A 21226-nucleotide genomic window follows, 5' to 3' on the forward strand; every position below is an offset into this window, starting at 1 on the left:
CCTGGGGGGTCTAACTCAGGGGCATACCCCCACCCCTCATTAGGGATGTATCCACCGCCTCCACCTCAAATGTATGGTCCTCCCTTAGATGCTTACCCTCAACAAGGAGTATATCCTCAACCTCCACCTGGAAGATTTCCCCAACCTCGCCCATGAGCCCCCCTCCTTCCTACACCCTCGGCCCCTCCTGCTAAAGAACTCGGGGTCAATGACCTTGCCAAGGCCTTGAATGATCTTTGGCTTGAGATGGTGGGCATCAAAAATCAATCCAATTGCCCTCCAAGAGAACGTGCCAATGTTGTGTGCTACGAGTGCCACCAGAAGGGTGATTATTGCATGGAATGTCCCAATATTCCAAGGGTGAATCTTCTAAGTGAATCAGGCAAGTGAATCAGGCACTGAGGATTCTAACATAGAGATCCTTGACCTCGGGAAAAGAAGTCGTACCACCTCAGACCCCTCTCTAACCCATGGACCGGGCCACCCTAGGAAGAAGGTGTCCTTCTCAGAGCCCTCAGATGCTGAGATGGTAGACCCACCAACAGAGAAGACTAAAAGATCTCGCATGAGTAAGTGGTCGCCCTCAGATTTTCCCATTCGCTCGAGGCAAGAGGACTATTTAGTCGTTCAAGACCTTGCTCATCGGTCTTTGAGCATCATGCTCCCTCAACTAATAGTATTAAGCCCTAAGGTGAGACGTGAGTTGCAGCAAGGGCTCTCAACAAGGAGGAGCAAGAAAAAGGGAAAGGTACGAGAGGTCTCTTCTATCTCTGAAGAAATTGATCGGCACCCACATACAATAGATGTCATCATAGATAATTGCCATGTCAAAAGTGTGTGTGTTGATGGGGGAGCCGCATGTAATATCATGGTGCCCCAAATCATGAAGAAATTGAATTTGAAATGTACAAGGCATTCCTACACTCAAATCAAGGTAGCAGATGGTCGATGACTCGCCACCTTGGGAGTCATTGAGGATTTGTCCATCACTGTCAATGGGTTGACCACCACCATCAATTTCTATGTAGTGGACATTGAAGATACAGGCAAGAGTTACCCAGCCATACTCGGTAGACCATGGTTGAGAAAGAGTGATGCAGTCAGCTATTGGAAGACAGGACACATGTCTTTTGGTGCTTCTAAGGAGAAGATCCCGGTGCAACCAGGTGCCATGGAACTAAAAGAAAAAGAGGAGCAAGACAGTGATACTCTCTCATCCTCGGTGTCTGAATCAATGGAAGAATCAGGCAAGGGGGAGGAGTTCTCAAAGGAGGAATTTTACATGATGGGGGTGTCTCTGACCCCACCACCATTAGAAAAGGTAACAGCTAGTCATCAACAGCTTGAATCTATGCTTTCCCCAGACCTCACTCCAAGTGAGAAAGACGAGTTCCTAGAAATGTTCAAAGATTTCCCTGACCTCTTCGCAACTAGCTACTGCCACCTTCGCCATGTGACTACCATAGAGCACAAGATATAATTGAAGCCTGATGCGAAGCCTGTGGCTCAGAAGTATCAGAGATTAGGGCCCCTACAGACTGATGCTTTGTGCTCAGAGTTGCAAAAACTTGTAGAAGCTGGGTTTATTGTTTCGGTTCACAATACTGAATGGGTTTCACCAGTCGTAGTCACCCCAAAGAAAAACAACAAGTGGTGGGTCTGCATCGACTATAAGAAACTCAATGCAGCCACCAAGAGGGATCATCATCCTCTGCCCTTTCAAGACCTCATTCTTGAGAAGGTAAGTGGTCATGAGATGTATACTTTCTATGATGGTTACTCCGGGTTTTATCAAATCAGAATTGCCGAAGAAGATGTGCTTAAAACCACATTTGGGGGACATATGCATTCAAAGTAATGCCATTTGGCCTCACCAATGCTCCTACTACCTTTCAAAGATTTATGTAGATGATGTTTGCTCCTTATTTGGGGGATTTCTTGGAGGTGTTGCTAGATGATTTTTGTATATTCTCGTCACGTAAGGAGAACGTCATGAAGGTTAGGTTGGCCTTCCAAATGGTCAATGATGTGAATGGCAGTCTCAACCCGGAGAAATACACCATTGGAGCCACTCAAGGGAGGTTACTGGGACATATTGTTTCATCCAAGGGTGTCAAGCTTGACTCGGAGAAGGTAGAAACTATCCTCAAGCTCTCCTTGCCAACAACCAGATGTCAAGTACGCTCATTTGTCAATCTAGCAGGATACTATCGCCACTTCATTAATCAATACGCTGCTTTGACATGACCCATGACTATGCTATTCAGATGTGCACAGTTTTCGAGCAAAAACCTACGAGCAGAAAAGTCCGAGCGATAATTTTTGACACCAACCATGCTTGTATATTTCTCAAAGGAATATACAATTCTATCTTAATTTCTCATTTATGGAACCATATACTTACTTATTTTTCATTATAACCCTCATTTTAGAGAATATTATCTATATATGAACAAATAGTGAACACTTTAGAAACTCCTATAAATACCTCCCTACCATACTCTCTTTTGAGAATTTTGGTAATTCAATCAATTCAAAAGAGTTTTCCTAGTCTTTAGCAATCCCATATTTGAAGCTCTCATGTAATAATGTATACCATATTCCTTGGATGAGTAGGAAAAAGATATTGGAAACCTCATAGTTGAAGCCATTATAATCAATCATAAATTAATCTCTAGAATGCATTATCAAATATGGGAAGGCAAGGTAGGGATTTTAAAAATATTCCCAATTCTCTAAACCTAAGTACTTTTAAGGAAATGTGGTCTCTATTGAACTCCTTCCTACCATAATATGAATTAGGGAGAAGTTGTAACTCTCATATACATCTTGAAATTTTTAATTTTTCTCTTTTATAACTATAAAAAGTATAGTTTCAAGCCTACCATTGCATATATCATGAAATTTGAACATTTTTCCTTTTTACAGCTCCTCAATCTGAGCTAAGGAGCAAAAGTTATGACCCCTTCTGCGTAGGCTCTCCAAGGGTATTTCACCGGCAGAATAGGGTTGGGACAAGCTCTTCAAACCATATTCCTCTGGCAAAATACACTTAGAGGGTCTATTAAAAAGGTACATTTATTTTTCCTAGGTCATCCTCAGGAACTGTAAAGCTCAAAATTTTATGATCCAAGCAATGGTGAAAGCAAAAGAAAGGATTTTTAAAAGTCATAAAATAAGTCACCACTTGGACATTATATAAAGGTATATTTATATCTATATCTATTTATCAATGTTTCATATTTACTTACATATTCCTTGAAATAATTTGGAATTTTTTGCTCCCCAAAAATGACTTGAGCCTATATATTTTGACCCCTCCCACCTTTTGTCTGCTCATCGCTTGGGGGTTTTTGCTCGAAAAATGGAAACCCCCGCTTTTCAAATATGGGGTTGATTTCTCTTGGAATGAGGATTGTGATCATGGATTTACACAAATCAAGAATGCTCTGGCTTCAGAACCCATTCTATGCAATCCAGATTGGTCAAAGACTTTCTATATCAATCCTGGGTTTGGCGAGCACACTCTGGCAGGTATTCTTCTCCAGCAAGGGGAGGATCGGTTCATGTATCCCATTCGATTTGCTTCTCGACAATTGCTCAAAACTGAATGATGCTACTCTGAGGCTGACAAGCATGCCTTGTCTTTAGTGTTATGCATTGAGAAATTTAAGCATTATGTGGCTGGAAAGTCCTTCATTATAATATCTAGCAATGGTCTTGCAAAGCAGGTTCTTCAATCACCAAATCCCATGGGTCGGTTGGCCAAATGGTTGGCAGTTCTATAAGAATATGATTTTTTTTTCAAATTTGTACAAGGGGGTTGTTCCAACTTGAAGAATTCTTTGATTGATTTAGAGGAGTGCCTCGATGTAACCCTTTTAGTGGCCATAGAAGTTGGGGATCCATGGTATGGTGGTATCTATAGGTTTCTAACTGCCTTCTCCTTTCCTCCAAAAAGTACTAGCCTCGGGTGGGTCACTCATCATATATAACTCTATCACGTGAGTTCAACAAAAGGATATTTTTTATTTCTAAAATTTACAGAAATAAATATACATAAGGGACTATTTTAAATAGTTTTGGAAAAAAATTATAGATTTGTATAGAAAAGGGGTACATTTTATTAATGAAAAATTTTACAGATAAGGGATTTTAAATATAGGCCTTGAACGCATGTGATATAGAGGGTTTGTACATAGTGACCCCCCCGAGGTACTAGCTATGAGAGAAAGAAGATCCGAAGAGATAGTAGGCGCTACACTCTCTTTGATGGGGTCTTATACCGTCAAGGCATGGATGGGGTACTAAGATGGGCCATTGATGCAGATGAAGTGCCTAAGGTATTGAAGCATTATCATGATGGATTTTGTGGAGGTCACTATGCCAGTGACTATACAGCTAAGAAGATTTTACATGCTGGATACTATTGGCCGACCTTGTTCAAGGACGTCACTTTGTATTGCAAAACCTGTGAACCATGCCAATTCCTTGGTACGAAGGATTTGCGTCCTAGGCAACATCACCCAGTGATGTCCATCCATCAGTGGGGAATAGATTTTGTCGGGCCCTTGCCCATGATTGCCCGCAAAAAGAAGTATCTTTTGGTAGCCACTCAGTATGTCACTAAGTGGGGTGAAGCTATCGCCCTCCCCACTGCAAATGGTAAGACAGTTTCAAATTTCACATTTGAACGTATTTGCACAAGGTTTGGGACACCCATGGAAATAGTATCTAACCATGGGAGTCCATTCTTAAATGAAGCAATGGAATTGCTCATGGATCGCATGGGTATTGATCACCGCACTTCTAGCATCTATTATCTAGCATCCATGGGTCAAACGGAGCAGACCAATGGCCTCCTTTGTAAAACCATGGGAGAAATGGCCACAGGGAATAGGAGCCAGTGGGATTAGGTCACAGAAGCCGTATGGGCTTACAACATCACTCATAAAATATCTACAAGTCACACTCCTTTTGAGTTTGTGTGAGGTACTGAGGCCGTTTTACCACTAGAGATAGAGATTCCGGCTTTGAGATTGGCACAAGAATAGAGGATGACAGAAGATGAACATGTAGAGGCCCAGTTGGTGCAACTTGAGAAGTTAGATGAAACCCGATGCCTTGCACTACACCAAACAAAGATCCAAAAGAATCAACAAAAGGCCAGCTTGGATGCTAAGATTCGCAAGGGATGGGAAAGACACTTTACTGAGGGGGATGTTGTGCTATGCTTTGATAACAGATTGGACCACCAAATGGATAAGAAGTTTGTGCCACTGTAGACCGGTCCATACAAAGTCATCAAGGAATGTAGCAATGGGTCTGTACAAGTTCAGAAGCTGCATGAGCCATATGGCAACAAGGTGATCAACAAGCATTATCTCAAGCCCTTCTTTGTGCATGATGGTCCCAGGCATGGAAATGCTGTGCATTCCCTGCCTGGGGGGGGAATTGTTATGGGAAAATTTGACCAAAGTAAAAAGGCATAAATATGAGCGTGTGCTTGTATGTGTGGCAATAGTATAATAAAATATGGAGTGCATAAGGCCCAGGGTTGAGGTGGCAGGGCATGACCATGTGCCACCCTTCCACGTAAGAGGACCCATAAGGTGCATTGTACATAATCCATGGAAGTAATATTATAAACTGTTAAGGACGTGGCATGGCTCCTCTATGTGCCACCCCTCCACCTAGGCGGTCCCATGCCTGCATTTAGTGAGATATGGCCCAAATTCCATGGGAGAAGTAATATAAAATAGGTGGAGATAGATATTATATTGGGTTATTCCCTCCATATAGGATAGGCCCATGTGGGGGAGGTATAGAAGGTCTAAGAGTGCAAGTTAAATAATGGGGAAAGTAGGATGAGGTGGCAAGATTCCTTGTGCCAACCCTCCACTTGTCCTCCTAGATGTTTGAATGTATTATAAAATTGGGAAGAGACCAAGGGAGTATCATAGACTTGGGATAGACTTGGGATATGGGAGTTGATATATGTGGAAAAATGTGGCCAAGCGTTATCGCACACAATTGAGAGTGCATAACCACCTAGTCCACATGGGAGACTCTTCCACACACACCATGCATGTGGGAGGATGCAGTGGCTTCATGATTTCCTAAAATAGACAAAGAAGGAAACTTATTTTTTGTCCAATTCAAACATGGGAGTAAAAGGGGTTGAAGAGGGATAAAAGTGACATTGGAGCAAAGTGACTATAAAAAAGAGATGCAAACATTCATGAATATTGCCATGACAATGGAGATCTGGAACCTAACAACCACAAACTATGATGGAATCTCGAGCCACACCATATCTCCACTAGCAATCTACATATGTGCATTGATGTGAGGAGTAACCATAGTAGAAAGGAAAGAAGGAACTGATTAGATTACCACGACTGAGAGCGAAATATATACATGGGGAAGGAAAGGCGAAAGTCATGAAGGAATAAAGGAAAAAGAAGGGAAAGAGCATTCATAGCTTGATCAAAGATAATGGTGGCATATATTTGAGAGGAGGGTCTATGTCTCCATCTCCTTTCTAACATAGCTTCATTTTCCCACATTTTCAAGGTGGGGGAAGGCATCACCCATGTAAATATCTCAACTCGATATGTTCAATTGGATGTGACAGTCCTTAGCCTCCATTTCCACATAAATCAAGCAAGGATTGGGCAACTCATACACATGTACCCTTCCCTATTCTAAAAATGCACACGTGACATGTATGAGGATAAGTGGAGGGCTAGCACAAAGGTGCTTGCCACCTTGTAATACATTCCCAATTATATGATACGATCCATGGATTGTTCACAACCACCCTATTCACTATTCATACGGGGCCGTCCAAATGGACACTAAAGGGTTAGCATAAGGGAAAGATTGTCACCTCAACCATGGGGCCCTATGCCTTCCTATTCTATATTATTTTTACCACATCATATTGCACCCTTTGATATTAATCTCGATAACACTGGTAAAAAATGATTGATTACATTTAAATGTGATGGAATCTTGAACCACACCGTTTCTCCACTATTAGCTCATAGAAATGCATAGATGAGCATAATCGTAGAAGTGGGAATCAATTGGACAATGAGAAGTGGGAGGTAAATATACACATTGAGTGGGAATGGTGAAAGTCATGTTGGGCGTGAGAGGGAAATATGAAAATGTGGAAGGAGAGGTGAAAGTCATGGAGGAAGATGGAGGAAAAGGAGAGACTCCATGAGGGAAAGGAAAGAGCCTTCCTAGCTTAGTTGGAGAGAATGGTGGGACATACATGAGAGGATGGTCTATGTATCTGTGTCTCCCTTCCTTGCTTGCATTCATTTATTTTATAGCATTGATAAATATTAAAACCCCTTATGGCACATACTCAAGGTGGGGAGGGAATCTTTTCCAAGTGATCATAACAACTCAATATCTTTATTTTGTAGCCAAGGTCTCATCAGTAGAGAGGCCTCCCACATGCTCAAGGTGGGGAAGGGCTTCTTTTCCAAGTGAGCATAATCAATATCTTCAATGGAACACAACAACCCTCGACCTCATTTGGCACATAAATCAAGCATTCTCTGTTCGGATTGGGTGATTCATATGCATCGACCCTTCCTAATATAAAAATGTACTCACGATATCTAGGAGGACAACTGAAGGGCTAGCACAAAGATGTTTTCCACCTCATTCTTACCCAATTTGACAATACACAACCACTCTAATTAATGCACAATTCTATAATACACAACCACTATGATTTGCAATTTCATAGTACACAACCACTATGCTTCCCAATTCTATAATACACTTGACCACTCTAGTCCATGCATATCACGAGCACATCACAAAGAAGGTTGGCACAAAAGAGAGCTTGCCACCTCAACTATGAACCCTATCCCTTCCTATTCTATGTTACTCCTTCCACATGGTGTTGTAGAGATTTATATTAAATATATTAACATTGGCTATTTTGGCTGATTACATCATATATGCACACATGCATGCACAAACATGGGACAAACACATGCACACACACGCGTGCGCACACAAACACACACGCAGGTCTAATTAAACTTTGAATAGTTTATATATTTAAGAATTATTTGTTCCAAATTTTGAGGTGTGGGTTCTAGGACCATTTGGTCTAAAATCCAAGAATCGGGTTTGATTGGATGACATCTAAGGACATGGTTATAGTATTAATCAAAGTAGGATTCTTAGTTTTTGATTTAGTAGTTTGGAATAGAATAAAATATTTTAGATCTAATATAATTTGCTCCAAACTGAGAGGAGCTAGGGTAGCCTTGACCGGACTCTTGGAAATATGTAACACGCATACAAGACACAAGATAAATTGTTTTGATTTTGTGTTTCCATTTTTTCTTTTTCAAATAAAATACTTCAAGATACAAGACGTAGATTGCCTAGTTTGTAGGCAATGAATAACTTGATTAAAGATCCACATCCACTAGGCTAGAATTTCTTGCAAAGAATTTCAAGTGGAGCTCCATTTTTATTGATGGTATGTGGAATTGATCAATGAGAGGATGAGCTGAAGCAGAATTTCTTGCACAGAATTTCAAGTGGAGCTCCATCTTTATTGATGGTATGTGGAATTGATCAATGAGAGGATGAGCTAAGAAATGTGTATGCTTTGAACCCTAGCACCTCAATCCACCACATATTCAATGCATTCTCTCTAGAAGACTAAAACCAGAATGCTTGGCTAGCTCGTGGCCACTGCTAAGTATATGGGCTATTTTATGTAGCCATTATAGGCTAGTTATCTCACGGCTTAGAATGTGCCACATGGCTTCCTAGGATTTTTTGGTTTCATAAAACTTTCTAGTGCTAGCCAAGTAAAGAAGAAGGAGAATACGGTTGTCCACTCTCAAAGTTTCTTCCCTGTACCAATTTGCATATAAATCAAGTTTCTTGGATTTGAATTACACAATGTACGAATGTGCAATAGAATCGTACCATTGTAAATAGACATGAATTGCTTGCTTCATATGGATTAAATTCCCCCTCACCCCCCCCCTCCTCCCCTCCCTTCCATTGAGGTCTCAATCTCACATTGTTTTAGACCCTATCCTATTCTTTGAAGGGGTCTCTCCCCACTTTAAAAGCCCTTCATTAAGTATATGTCTATTTTTTTTAAGTAACAATTTTTGCTATTTAAAAATATTTACCTATGATGAGTGTGATCCCTTGAGCCCTTGCTGTAAGAGGAGAGCCACTCGCTGAGACGCTTTGCGAAGGGACATGCATTGCCCTTCATAAGAGAGGCTTTCCTGAGATACATTGACCTTAAGAGGATTTGTCAAAAAAGTCAGAAGTAGCTAGAGATGGAGTGGCCTGTTTAGTGGTGGCGAGCAAAGTAGGGGAGGATGGTAAAGGTAGTCTGGAGGATGCTGCACACAAGCACGATACTGCCCACTACCATAGACACAAGAAGCCAAGGCTGTGTCTCCCAGAACGTCTCCAGGAAGTTGGCCTTCCATGTTGTGAGCTTGCGCTGGCTGAAGGCGTGCACCTCTCCCACCACCTCTGCGTCCCTCCTCGTCCTCGCAAACGCTACATTCGTGCATAGCTTGTTCCACATCTCCGCCGCCTCCCTCGCACTTCCCATCCTGTTTACCATCACCCCATGCTTCACCAGCACCTCCACATCCTCCCTGTCATTGATCAACCCGTCCATCACCATACAATAGGACGCTACTGGCTTCTCGTTCGTAATATGCCCCTCGTATGCTAGCAGATTGAGTAGAAACCGCTGCGTCTCGTAGTTCACCTGGATCCTCGGCAATATGAGCGCCCCACGCTTCGAAAGGATGCCTTTGAAGTCAGCATCTTTGCTTGTTGATGCTTTGAACTTCAGCCCACACCTCTCCAGGCGGGACGCTGTGGGCAGGTAGGGAAGCTTGCCGGCGCCGCCCCTACTATCAACAGAGCTGGCGCCACTAGACAGCTTCTGGGCTTGGCTCCCTCTTTGGCTCCCCCTTCATCACTCAGACAGTGCTGGTCAGCTTGAATCCTAGGAAGGAATTTACCAAAGCATTTACTGAATTCACTTTAGATGAAGCACTAGATTAAACAGCTGATCAGTATTCAGTAAGGTATTACCTGGTGAGCGCTGCATAAAGGCACCCCAGCAACGGGAGCTTCTGATTGGAAAAGTCTGCTAGTTGCAGGAGCTCCAGTGATCCGTTCAAGTGTTCAAACGGGCAGAACCGGCTCAGAAAGAAATTTAGGATGGACGTCATATCAGATTTCCTTCGCTCTGGCAATATCAACCTCTTGCAGTCAACTGCTGTGTTGATGGCTTTGATTGCATCCATAAGCACAAAGAAAGGGATCTGGTTCTCTACAAGAATGACGTCTTTGTCGAATGAGCTTGCAACGGAGGTCTTCTCTCCGAAAGGAATGGTATCCTGGTATAGACTGAATGCTACTATAGATACAGCATCCACAGCTAACAGAAGAGCCAGGATCTTAGGCGGCATTTTGGCCAACGGCTCACCCCCTTCTACATAGATCCTCCTCACTCTTGAATCCTTCTTTTCGATTTCGGCGACGAGCTTATCGAAGTATAGCCTACTAGGCGATTCGCCAAAAAGGTGGTACACTGCTAGACGTTTGAAGTGGTCTTGCTCTGAGACCATCAGTTCGGCATGGTATGGACCAACCGAGAAAACTTCTGGTTTGTACGCAGTTGGATTACTATTGCGCTGGCGGCGCTCTACTTTCTTCAGAAACATGTCTTCGGACGATGGCTGCTCGAAAACACTCGAGGCAGGATTAGGTCCGAAGAAAAAATCTAACCGTTCCGCCTCCGCACGCGGACTCCCATCCATCGTAGAACGATTTCCTCCTTTCTTAGAGATATGTGTGCCATTGGAACCCAAATTCTTTTGGGAAGACGGGTCATCCCATTCACTATCCTTAGCGATCTTAATTTCAGGCAAAACTGATAGCATTTCGATCTTCGCATCCCGGAGAGCACCTAATTGGCCCAAACCCTTTTTGCGACTGTGGGCCGCTCTGGCAGTCGTTTCTTTCTTCCTTCTGGAAACGGCTGCCTCTTTGGCCACCATCTCTCTCTTCCTTGTAGAAACGCCTGTTTGACTGGCCGCAGTCATCTCTTTCTTGCTCCCGGAAATGGCAGGCTACTCACTGACGGGAACTGTATGTGAAATCTGACGGGAACTGTATGTGAAATCTGGCCATCCGCGACCTGAATATCTACAATATGTAAGCTCCTTGGTGCGCAGTACGAGCTCCTTGGTGCGCTTCTTTGTGGACGCCGTAGAAGCTTTTTTTCACGGGCTCCATATATTCTTTTCCAGGTCACTAAAGCTGCATGGAGATTTTCAGGACGATTCAGTGAACTTTAATGGAACTTTTGTTCCGAATTGACAGATGAGCGACTACTAGTGGCAGAATAGACCGAGACCTTAGATTATCTCACGATTACTGCCCTAGAAAAGTCGATAGTTAATCTTCTGGTTTTGAGCTCTGAACAGTCTTACCAAAAACATTTTTGGGAACCAATACAAAAACCTTCAACTCTTTTCACTAAAATATACCTCAAATTTAAATAACTTCTCTTCCAAAATTTCGAGGTTTCTTGCCTTATAGGAGGACTTAGTGCCTGTTTTGGGCCCATGAGAAACCAAGGCCATTTTTGGCATGGCTTGGAGTGTAGGCAATCAATTGACGTTGAGCTTGTGGTGTGTCCATGGTCGTGTCGTTCAGTGGACACATGTATTCATGATGTCCCTCTTCGAGGTCAAAATTGGATGCTAGAATTAGAGTCTGGAGACAATCTAATTCTTGCAGATGCTCGCTTCCTATAACTATTGACGAGGGTGGTGTGCTTTCCTACAACTTGTCTTGCATTGTTTGCTGCATCAAGCAATTGCTGATTGGGCCAGGTCTGTGGGGGTTAATGATCTGGTTGTAGGAATGGCCATTGTTCTTGCTTCCCCAGAGTCCATGGATATCAGAAGTGGGAACTTTGGGAGGGATACATTCGTGTTCATTTTCATTCTTTTGTTTTGTTTTCGGTTTCGTCTTTCGGTAATGTTACTAGCGTGGACCTACTGTGGGTAACGACTGGAAACTATGCTTCACAGAGCTGTTGAAGATTGGCAGGCAAAAGGAGATCCTTTAGCTGATGATGGGAACTCGAAGATGGTCATTGTTTGCTTGGGTGCTATGGTGCTCATAATACCTGATTTTGTGTCAACCTGCTTCCATGTTAATACTTAAATGTCTCTGGAAAGATAGTTGATTTATTCTTAGTGTCAATAATATGTGAGTGTAATATTTGTGAGAATATATAAGAATTATCTTTGGTCTGCTCGAGTAAACTATTAACCGATTTTATTTTAGTCGACCAAAGTAAACTCGGATGCATCTTGGGTTTATACATGACTGCTTAATATGTGAGGTGGATGAAGTGATGCAATATGACTACTCTAATGTATTAAGTGGCTTGGTGGCTGAAATTTGATAGTTAGAGATGACTAGCCTAAATTGTTTTAGTATAGCACTTTGCAACAAATTTTAGGATAGCATGGCGATAGTGTAGGATAAGTAGTCGCCAGCGAGGTGGTTGGTTGCACACTAGGATATGAACTGCCACTAGCATGGTGGTTTGCTTCTATTATTACAAGATGAAAAACAAGTACATTCTTATTCTCCCGTCCACAATTGTCTGCCTATATTCTCAAATTTGCTAGTAGATGACCTTTTCTGCATGTACACTATGAATTGCCTTCATAACTAACGTTACAACTTGATTGCTATCATGTAGATGCAAGGAATCAATCCATATGTCTACAAAAAACTTAAATTCATGCACTAACACTCCACATAAATGTGTCTTCAAAAAGTATTTTCCTTATAGCTTAGGTGGAGTATCTATGAATCGAGGTAATGTTGTTGTGTTCTAATCCATACCATCTACAATAACGCACATGTACTCATTTGGATGAGAAATAGCTTGCTCCTTTCAAAATGCATATTTTAGTCTAGAATGTTGAACCAGTCCATGATGAGATTATCTTTTTTTTTGTATGATTCTCTTTGTTCTAGAGACGTTGCACTCTTAAGTGCTCGCTTTAGATCATGACAATCATTGCACTTTGACATTTTTTGCCTTTTTGGGATTTTAACATGTACAAAGCTCTTCTTCCAAAGAGTATACAAATTGTGAAAAGATGTCAGAGCATGCCCTCTTTGCCTCTATGTTTCTCCAATAGACTTAAACGCTTCTTTTTTTGTCAAACTTATCAAAAGATGCATTTCAGATAGATGGGGTTGAGGTAAAGCATTTTCATGAATGTAGTCTTTTAAAATTGTTGTTACTGACACTGTTGAGGATCTTGTTTTGGGCCTTCTTGTGTATCCATGAATGTTAAACTTTACTCCATACTTTGCTTTGTTTGCCAAATCCCAGTATGTGCCATGTGATAATCTTGTAGTAATGCGATGTGCATTATTGCAAATACTTTTTCCATTTATACGAGGCTTTATCTATTTTTTGAAATTTGCCTTTTTCGTATCATTTACCAGAAAGCAAGAGAGCCTCGTGAATAGGTATTCATTTCTTTTTCTCCCTCTTCTTTGCCACACCTTCTCTACATCCCTTGATGTCAACTAATTAATGGAATGCATACAACTTCGCTTCAACATGTAGATTGCATTGCTTTTAGCATAACATCTTCATTCCAATACTCTTATTCTCTTTGGTTGCTTTTCTACATCTGCCTGGACTCGCTTTCTTTTCATGCATATATATGTCCATTTCTTTTGTATGTTTGTACACCTCCTTATCAAATTTATTTGTCACTTCATTTTCATGGGATGTTGCATCAAAGTCAAATACAGAATAGTCTTTTGTTGGTTTCTTTTGTACATCCAAGTTTTTGGAAATTATACACCTCCCCGTTGAATTTATTTGTCACCGTGTTTTCATGGGATGTCGCATTATTTATCTTGTCACTATCAAAGTCAAATACTGAATAGTCCTTTGTTGATTTCATTCTTGTCCTTGAAGTAATCTTTAGACCATTTGAGTCAATATCCATGTTTGATAAGCCAACACTTTTGAAATCTTTGCACTCCTTGACAATGTGTATGAATTCATCCATTCCAGATGAGACATCACTTCTGAAACCTTTTTCCTTATTGGTACCAAATGAACTCATCCACTCCCAACAAGATATCACTTCTATAGTTAAGTGCATTGAAATCATCCAAGTTTGAGGAGACAACACAAATGATATCTTTATCTTTCTTGACATGCGTGAATTCATCGACTCCTGATAAGACATCACTTCTGTAGTCTTTTGACTTCATAGTACCATTGAACCCATCGATGATATCTTTATCTTTCTCGACATGTGTGAATTCATCAACTCCTGATAAGACATCGCTTTTGAAGTCTTTTGCCTTCACAGTACCATTGAACTCATCTAATCCTGATAAGATGTCACTTCTCTAGAGGATTGAATTGAAATCATCTAATTTTGAAGAGACAACACTTTTGATGCCTTTGCCTTTCTCAATATGCAAGAATTAATCCACTCCAAAGCAAGCATTGCTTCTGAATTCTTTATCTTTCTTTGTATCATGAACTCATCCACTCCTGACAAGATGTCACTTATGTACTTGAGTTCATTGAAATCATCCATGTCTGAAGGGACAAAGCTTGGCTTATAGGCATATTCTTTAAGTCCTTTGAAATTGTAGTATACTCTATCTCTATCATTGAAAACCACATGTCCCTTTTTAATCTTCAAAAATTTCATGCTCCATCTCAAATCTTTTCCTTCCTCATAATAGGGACCATCCAATGACATTGTGTTATCATCCATACCATCATTAGTAACTTTCACAATCCTCATCTTCGCAAATGACCACTTATCCCAATGTTCAAACTCCAAAACTTGACCTTCCGCTATGTTCTTATTTGCAAATGATATCATTTATAAAATATATCCCACACTGAAAATCCAAAAAATTACACTTTGTATTCTCGATGATATGTGTTGGATAAGTCTCATCTCTATCCCATGCAATAAATGATTTATTAAAAACATTATAAGGCATAACATCTCAAGTACTTCCATATCTCCACACTTATGCTTTAGCTCAACATGTGCACTAATAATCTTTGATACAATAACTGCAACCTTATCTTGGCCAATTCTTTGAAAGTGACAAAGAGAATTTGGATCACTATCATGGATTGTAGCAAATTGAACTACTTCTCTTTGGCAACACAATATCACCTCCATCCCAGGAATGTAATCTTTTGCCATCTTCTTGTGGAACAATTGTAGAAAATATAAGTCTCTTTTGAATATTTTTCCTATTAGTTGTAACTTTTTATTAAATTAATCTCTTATATTTTACTTTTACTTTATTTTATTACATTTTGATGGTGATACAAGGATACAAGCATTTAGCTAATAGAATCTCTAATTTAAATTTGTGATTTTACAGTTTAGAATTATAAAATATAGTATAAATAATTTAGTATTGAGTTGCAGGCGATGCGGTGTGCCCATTCGATAAGTACTTCTTTGGATAACACACCTAGGAGCATGCTTTTTGATGGATGTCCATCACACTGAGGCAAAAATAGTGTTTAATGAGAGAATCAACCATGCAAAGCATATCGGATGGGCACAATACTTTGCATGCACCTTAACCTAGGTGGTATATACTTGCATGAAAAGTGGTGTGCCCTTTCCATAAGTACTTGTTCAGATAACACACCTAGGAGCATGTTTTTTGACGATTGTGCATAACACTAAGGAAAAAATGGTGTATAATGTGTGATCGACCATGCATAGCATATCTGATGGCCACAATACTCTGGACGCACCTCAACCTAGGTGTTATTGATTTGCATGCAATGTTTTGTGCCATCTGATAAGTACTTGTTGCAATAACAAGCTTAGGAGCGTGTTTTTTTACGGATCATGTGAATCACACTAAGCTGACAATGCAAAGCCTATCTAATAGGCACAATACTTTGGACACACCTCAACCTAGGTGGTATTTACATGCTTGCAAAGTGGAGCGCCCATCTAATAAGTACATGTTGGAATAACATACCTAGGACCATGTTTTTATATGGTTGTGCATGACACTAAGGCAAAAACGATGTTTAATTCTTGATCGACCATTCAAAGCATATGCGATGCACACAATACTTTGCACATACCTCAAGATAGATACTATGGACTTGGGTGCAAATTTGCATGCCCATACACTAAGTTCTTATTCAAATAACACACCTAGGACTATGTTTTTTTATGATGTGCACGTGCATAACAATAGGGAGAAAACGGTGTATAATGCATGATCGACCATGAAAATCATATCCAATGGACACAATACTTTGTACGCATCTCAACCTAGGTGATATTTACATGTTTGCAAAGTGGTGCATCCATCGGATAAGTACTTATTGGAATAACACACCTATGACCATGTTTTTATATGGTTGTGCATGACACTAAGGAAAAAATGATGTTTAATTCTTGCTTGACCATACAAAGAATATCCGATGGACACAATACTTTGCATGTATCTCAACCTAAATGGTATTAAATGGTGTGCCCATCTGATAATACTTGTTCAAATAACACACTTGGGAGTGCATTTTTTGACAATTGTGCATAACACTAAGGGAAAAATAGTATATAATGCATGATCAAGCATGCAAAGCATATGCGATGCACATAAATATTTGCACACACCTCAACCTAGGTGGTATTGAGTTTCATGAAATGTGGCATCCCAATCCGGTAAGTACTTGTTGGAATAACACACCTAGGACAATGTTTTTTTACGCTTGTGCATGACACTAAGGCAAAAGCGGAGTTTAATGCTTTGTCAACCATGCATATCATATCTGATCACCTAAATACTTTGCAAAAGTCTCTATTCAGGTGATATTGATGTGCATGCAAAGTGGCATGCCCATCCCATAAGTACTTGTTCAAAAAACACACCTCGGAGCACTTTTATTGACAGCTAGGAGGAAAGTGTTTTATAATGCGTGATTGAGCATGCAAATCATATCTGATGAACACAATACTTTGTACACGTCTCAATCTACATGGTATTGACTTGCATGCAAAGTGGTGCACCCATCCGATGAGTACTTTTTTGGACAACACACCTAGGAGTGTGTTTTTTACGGATGTGCATCACATTGAGGCAAAAATGGTGTTTAATGCTTGATTAACAATGCAAAGCCTATCCGATTGGCACAATATTTTGCATGCACCTCAACCTAGGTATTATTTACATGCTTGAAAAGTATAGTGCCCATACAATAAGTACATGTTGGAATAACACACCTAGGACCATGTTTTTATATGGTTGTTCCTGACACCAAGGCAAAAAAGATGTCGAATTCTTGATTGACCATTCATAGCATATGCTATACACACAATACTTTGCACGTACCTCAAGCTAGATGGTATGGACTTGACTGCAAAGTTGTGCACCCATACAATAAGTTCTCATTCCCATAACACACCTAGGACTTTGTTTTTTTACGATGGTGCATAACACTAGGGGGAAAACAATGGATAATGCGTAATCGACCATGCAAATCATATCCAATGGACACAATACTTTGCACATGTCTCAACATAGATGGCATTTACATTCTTGCAAAGTGGTGTGTCCATCCGATAAGTACTTATTGGAATAACACACTTAGGACCATGACATTGAGGCAAAAACGGTATTTAATGCTTGATTGACACTGCAAAGCCAATTTGATGGACACAATACTTTTCATGCACCTCAACCTATGTGGTATTTACATGCTTGCAAAGTAGAGCACCCATCTGATAAGTACACATGTGTTGGAATAACACACCTAGGACCATGTTTTTATATGGTTGTGCATGACACTAGGCAAAAATGATGTTTGATTCTTGATCGATCATTCAAAGCATATGAGATGGGCACAATACTTTGTACATGCCTCAACCTAGATGGTATGGGATTGTGTATAATGTTGCGCACCCATACGATAAGTTCTTGTTTGAATAACACACCTAGGACTATGTTTTTTTATGGTGGTGCATAACACTAGGAATAAAAAGGGTGTATAATGCATGATCGACCATGCAAACCATATCCGATGGACACAATAATTTGCACGCATCTCAACCTAGGTGGTATTTACATGCTTGCAAAGTGATGCATCCATCTGATAAGCATTTATTAGAATAAGACACCTACGACCATGTTTTTATATGGTTGTGCATGACAGTAAGGAAAAAACGATGTTTAATTCTTGATCGACCATACAATGCATATCCGATGGATACAATACTTTGCACATGTCTCAACCTACATGGTATTGAATTGTGTGTAAAGTGGCATGCCCATCCGATAGTACTTGTTCAGATAGCACACCTGGGAGCATGTTTTTTGATGGTTGTGCATAACACTAGGCGAAAAACGATATATAATGCATGATCGAGCATGCAAAGAATATCTGATCGGCACAATACTTTGCACACACCTCAACCTAGATGGTATGAACTTGGGTGCAAATTTTCATGCCCATACAATAAGTTCTTGTTCGAATAACACACCTAGGACTATGTTTTTTTATGATGGTGCATAACACTAGAGGGAAAACGGTGTATAATGCATGATCGACCATGGAAATCATATCCAATGGACACAATACTTTGCACTTATCTCAACCTAGGTGGTATTTACATGCTTGCAAAGTGGCACATCCATTCGATAAGTACTTATTGGGAAAACACACTTAGGACCATGTTTTTATATGGTTGTGCATGACATTGGCATCACACCCTCCCGAGGAGTCTATGCCCAAGGAATCCCTGTCTACCCCACACTCAAAAGCAGAGATTCAATATATGCCTAAGGAATCACAATCTCCACTAGATTCTATGCCTAAACCATAACAACAGAGTCCACACTTGGAAGTAGACAAATTCTATGCACGAAGGAAGAGTCCATATATGCCTAAAACATCAAAGCCTCGAGAGATAGAGTCTACTTCCAAACCATCACAATGGAGTCCACAGGAAGCATCAAAATCCACTTCATTGTTGTGAAGCTTTATGATGGGGTTTAGCATATACATGAGTTATTTTTTGAAGTAGAAAAACTTTATTGGCAAGTGATGCATGTAAAAGTGCAAAGTCACAAAGCTTTGTATTTGTGATTTTGTTGCTCAAAATGTTATTTTGGTTGATTGTATAAAATGTGAATACACAATGGGCATTCATCATGGATACATATTAAATGTGTGACTTGTTTTCCTTCTCTCACAATGTTATTTTGGTTGATTTTGTGACTAAAAACAATAAGATAACTCAAATCATACTACAGGGTCAAAGTTTATAACATTATAGAGTCATAAGAGCCACATTGCATGAGAATTTTCTACTAAAAAATAAAATTTATTAGTAATTCTAATATGATCTACTCAGCCCTACCAGACTTGTTGCAGAGAATACAAAATAAGATTAACGACTATTATAGGCTACACAGGCCGAGATCACACTAGAAGATCTCATCATTAGTATCTCTTATCTTGTCAACAACCCAATCTTCCACGGACTCCATGTCGGTATCCTCAACATAATTACAATGAAGGAAGGAATTCAAGGAGTCAAAGATTATTTCTTTATAATCTCTTTGGGAGGCCCTTATTGTTCTTTTAGCATCTGCATCAAATCGACCATACTGAGTGCTTCGATAACGTAGGTTGCTTAAGAAGTCCAAGAGATCTTGTCATGCTTTTATAATACATTGTAAAAGTCTTTTGCTCTCTGCTATCTTCTGAATCTCCTCCCTCTTTGTCCACCTCTGTGCATCGAATTTGCTCTCTCTCCATCCATGTCAGTAGAGAGCCTTGTCGAATTCTTGCATCTCTCCTTGCTCCTTGGTCAGCAATCCATCCTTTGAGACTGTCAATTCCAGACTCCATGTCTCCGACGATGCCAAGGACATCCATGGTGGGTGGAGAGATGATAAACTAAGAGTGATGAACAAAGAATGTGCCCCCAGGAGCACTAGGATGGACAAAAGAAGGGAGTCCAATAATTATATTATTCTTGTCTTCAATCACTTTATTTCATAGATTTAAACCGATTTAAAATATATCATCTCATGTGTCTCTCACATTTATGATCTTTCATTTTTTACTTCACTCAATGGATAACTCACCTCTCTAAATTTATTAAATCGGTGCTTATCAACAACTAATGTCTGCTCAACCAGGCTAGTTCAGGGTAATCACATAATTGATGTTTGAGCTAAACTAGCCTACAGTTGCATAATGTTCCAACCATCGGACTAGTTTAGGACAATTACATGTAGTCCAAGCCTAGTTTAAGAAATGAAACAAGTAAACTATCCCAAAGCTCAATACAAACAACCATCGAGCTAGTTTAGGCACCAATGACTTGCATTGTATCAAAGCATGTGTATGATGTGCCCCTCAAACACCTTGCGTGCTAGTCACATTTTACAAATGTTCTTTTTATTTAGACAAACTCTCGTATTTATGTGCCATAACATCGTCACTCTAGCAATGACTTATGCACTTAGGATGTCTCTCCTTTTCTTGTGTTCTGTTGAAGCCCACAGACTTATTGAATCGAGATGATCATGCCTTGCCTCTTCTCTATGTTCAACCAATGGAGCCACATTGGTTCTTCTGATTGACAACAAATTGACATTGTGCACCCAAGCCATTTCTCCTTTGTTTCAAGGGACACCAACATAGCTAATTTTGCCCTCTTTGTAGCTAGATAATCTAAGCTGTGCACACCTTTCAGTTTATGTTCTAGGCCATTTCTCAAGTTAGAGAGCATTGCCTCTTGGGCGTGCATCTCCCAAGGTGTTGGTATGGTTCTTACTCTATGAACTTTAGGACACAGGATAAAGCTTGTGAAGACTTGAGAGTGGTATTCACCCAAATGGCCTGATGTTACTGCCTTGAATGCTCTGACGGCAATGATCAAATGCGTGCATCTGCAACTTCTTCCTGCTACTATTCTGTAAGGAGACTTCTTTCTTCTCGTTGTTTCTACCTTTGCAAATGTTGCAAAAATGTCTTCCATTTCTGTTTCGATACCATGCCATTACTTTCCTCATCCCACAATCTGTTCCTTGTGCCTTGACCAAGATTTTC

The 21226-nt window shown here is 40.3% G+C and overlaps 1 protein-coding gene across 2 annotated transcripts; it reads right to left on the minus strand.

Moving 5' to 3' along the window:
• Positions 1–9070: 9070 nt before the first annotated feature.
• LOC147887012 (UPF0481 protein At3g47200-like) lies at positions 9071–11197 on the minus strand. Of its 2 annotated transcripts, none has more exons than XM_087394847.1 (2): positions 10126–11197; positions 9071–9989 (listed from the first exon to the last, which is right to left on the minus strand). In XM_087394847.1, exons 1-2 carry the CDS (start codon positions 11139–11141, stop codon positions 9362–9364), a joined length of 1644 nt encoding a protein of 547 aa, XP_087250973.1. In that variant the 5' UTR covers positions 11142–11197; the 3' UTR covers positions 9071–9361. The 2 variants fall into 2 exon arrangements, with proteins under 2 accessions (XP_087250973.1, XP_087250972.1); XM_087394846.1 differs by having other exon boundaries at positions 9071–10001.
• Positions 11198–21226: the final 10029 nt, after the last annotated feature.

Source organism: Dipteris shenzhenensis, chromosome 23 (genome assembly GCF_047967505.1).
Source record: "Dipteris shenzhenensis isolate YYH24624 ecotype China chromosome 23, Dip_SZ_1.0, whole genome shotgun sequence".
NCBI classification, from domain to species: domain Eukaryota; kingdom Viridiplantae; phylum Streptophyta; class Polypodiopsida; order Gleicheniales; family Dipteridaceae; genus Dipteris; species Dipteris shenzhenensis.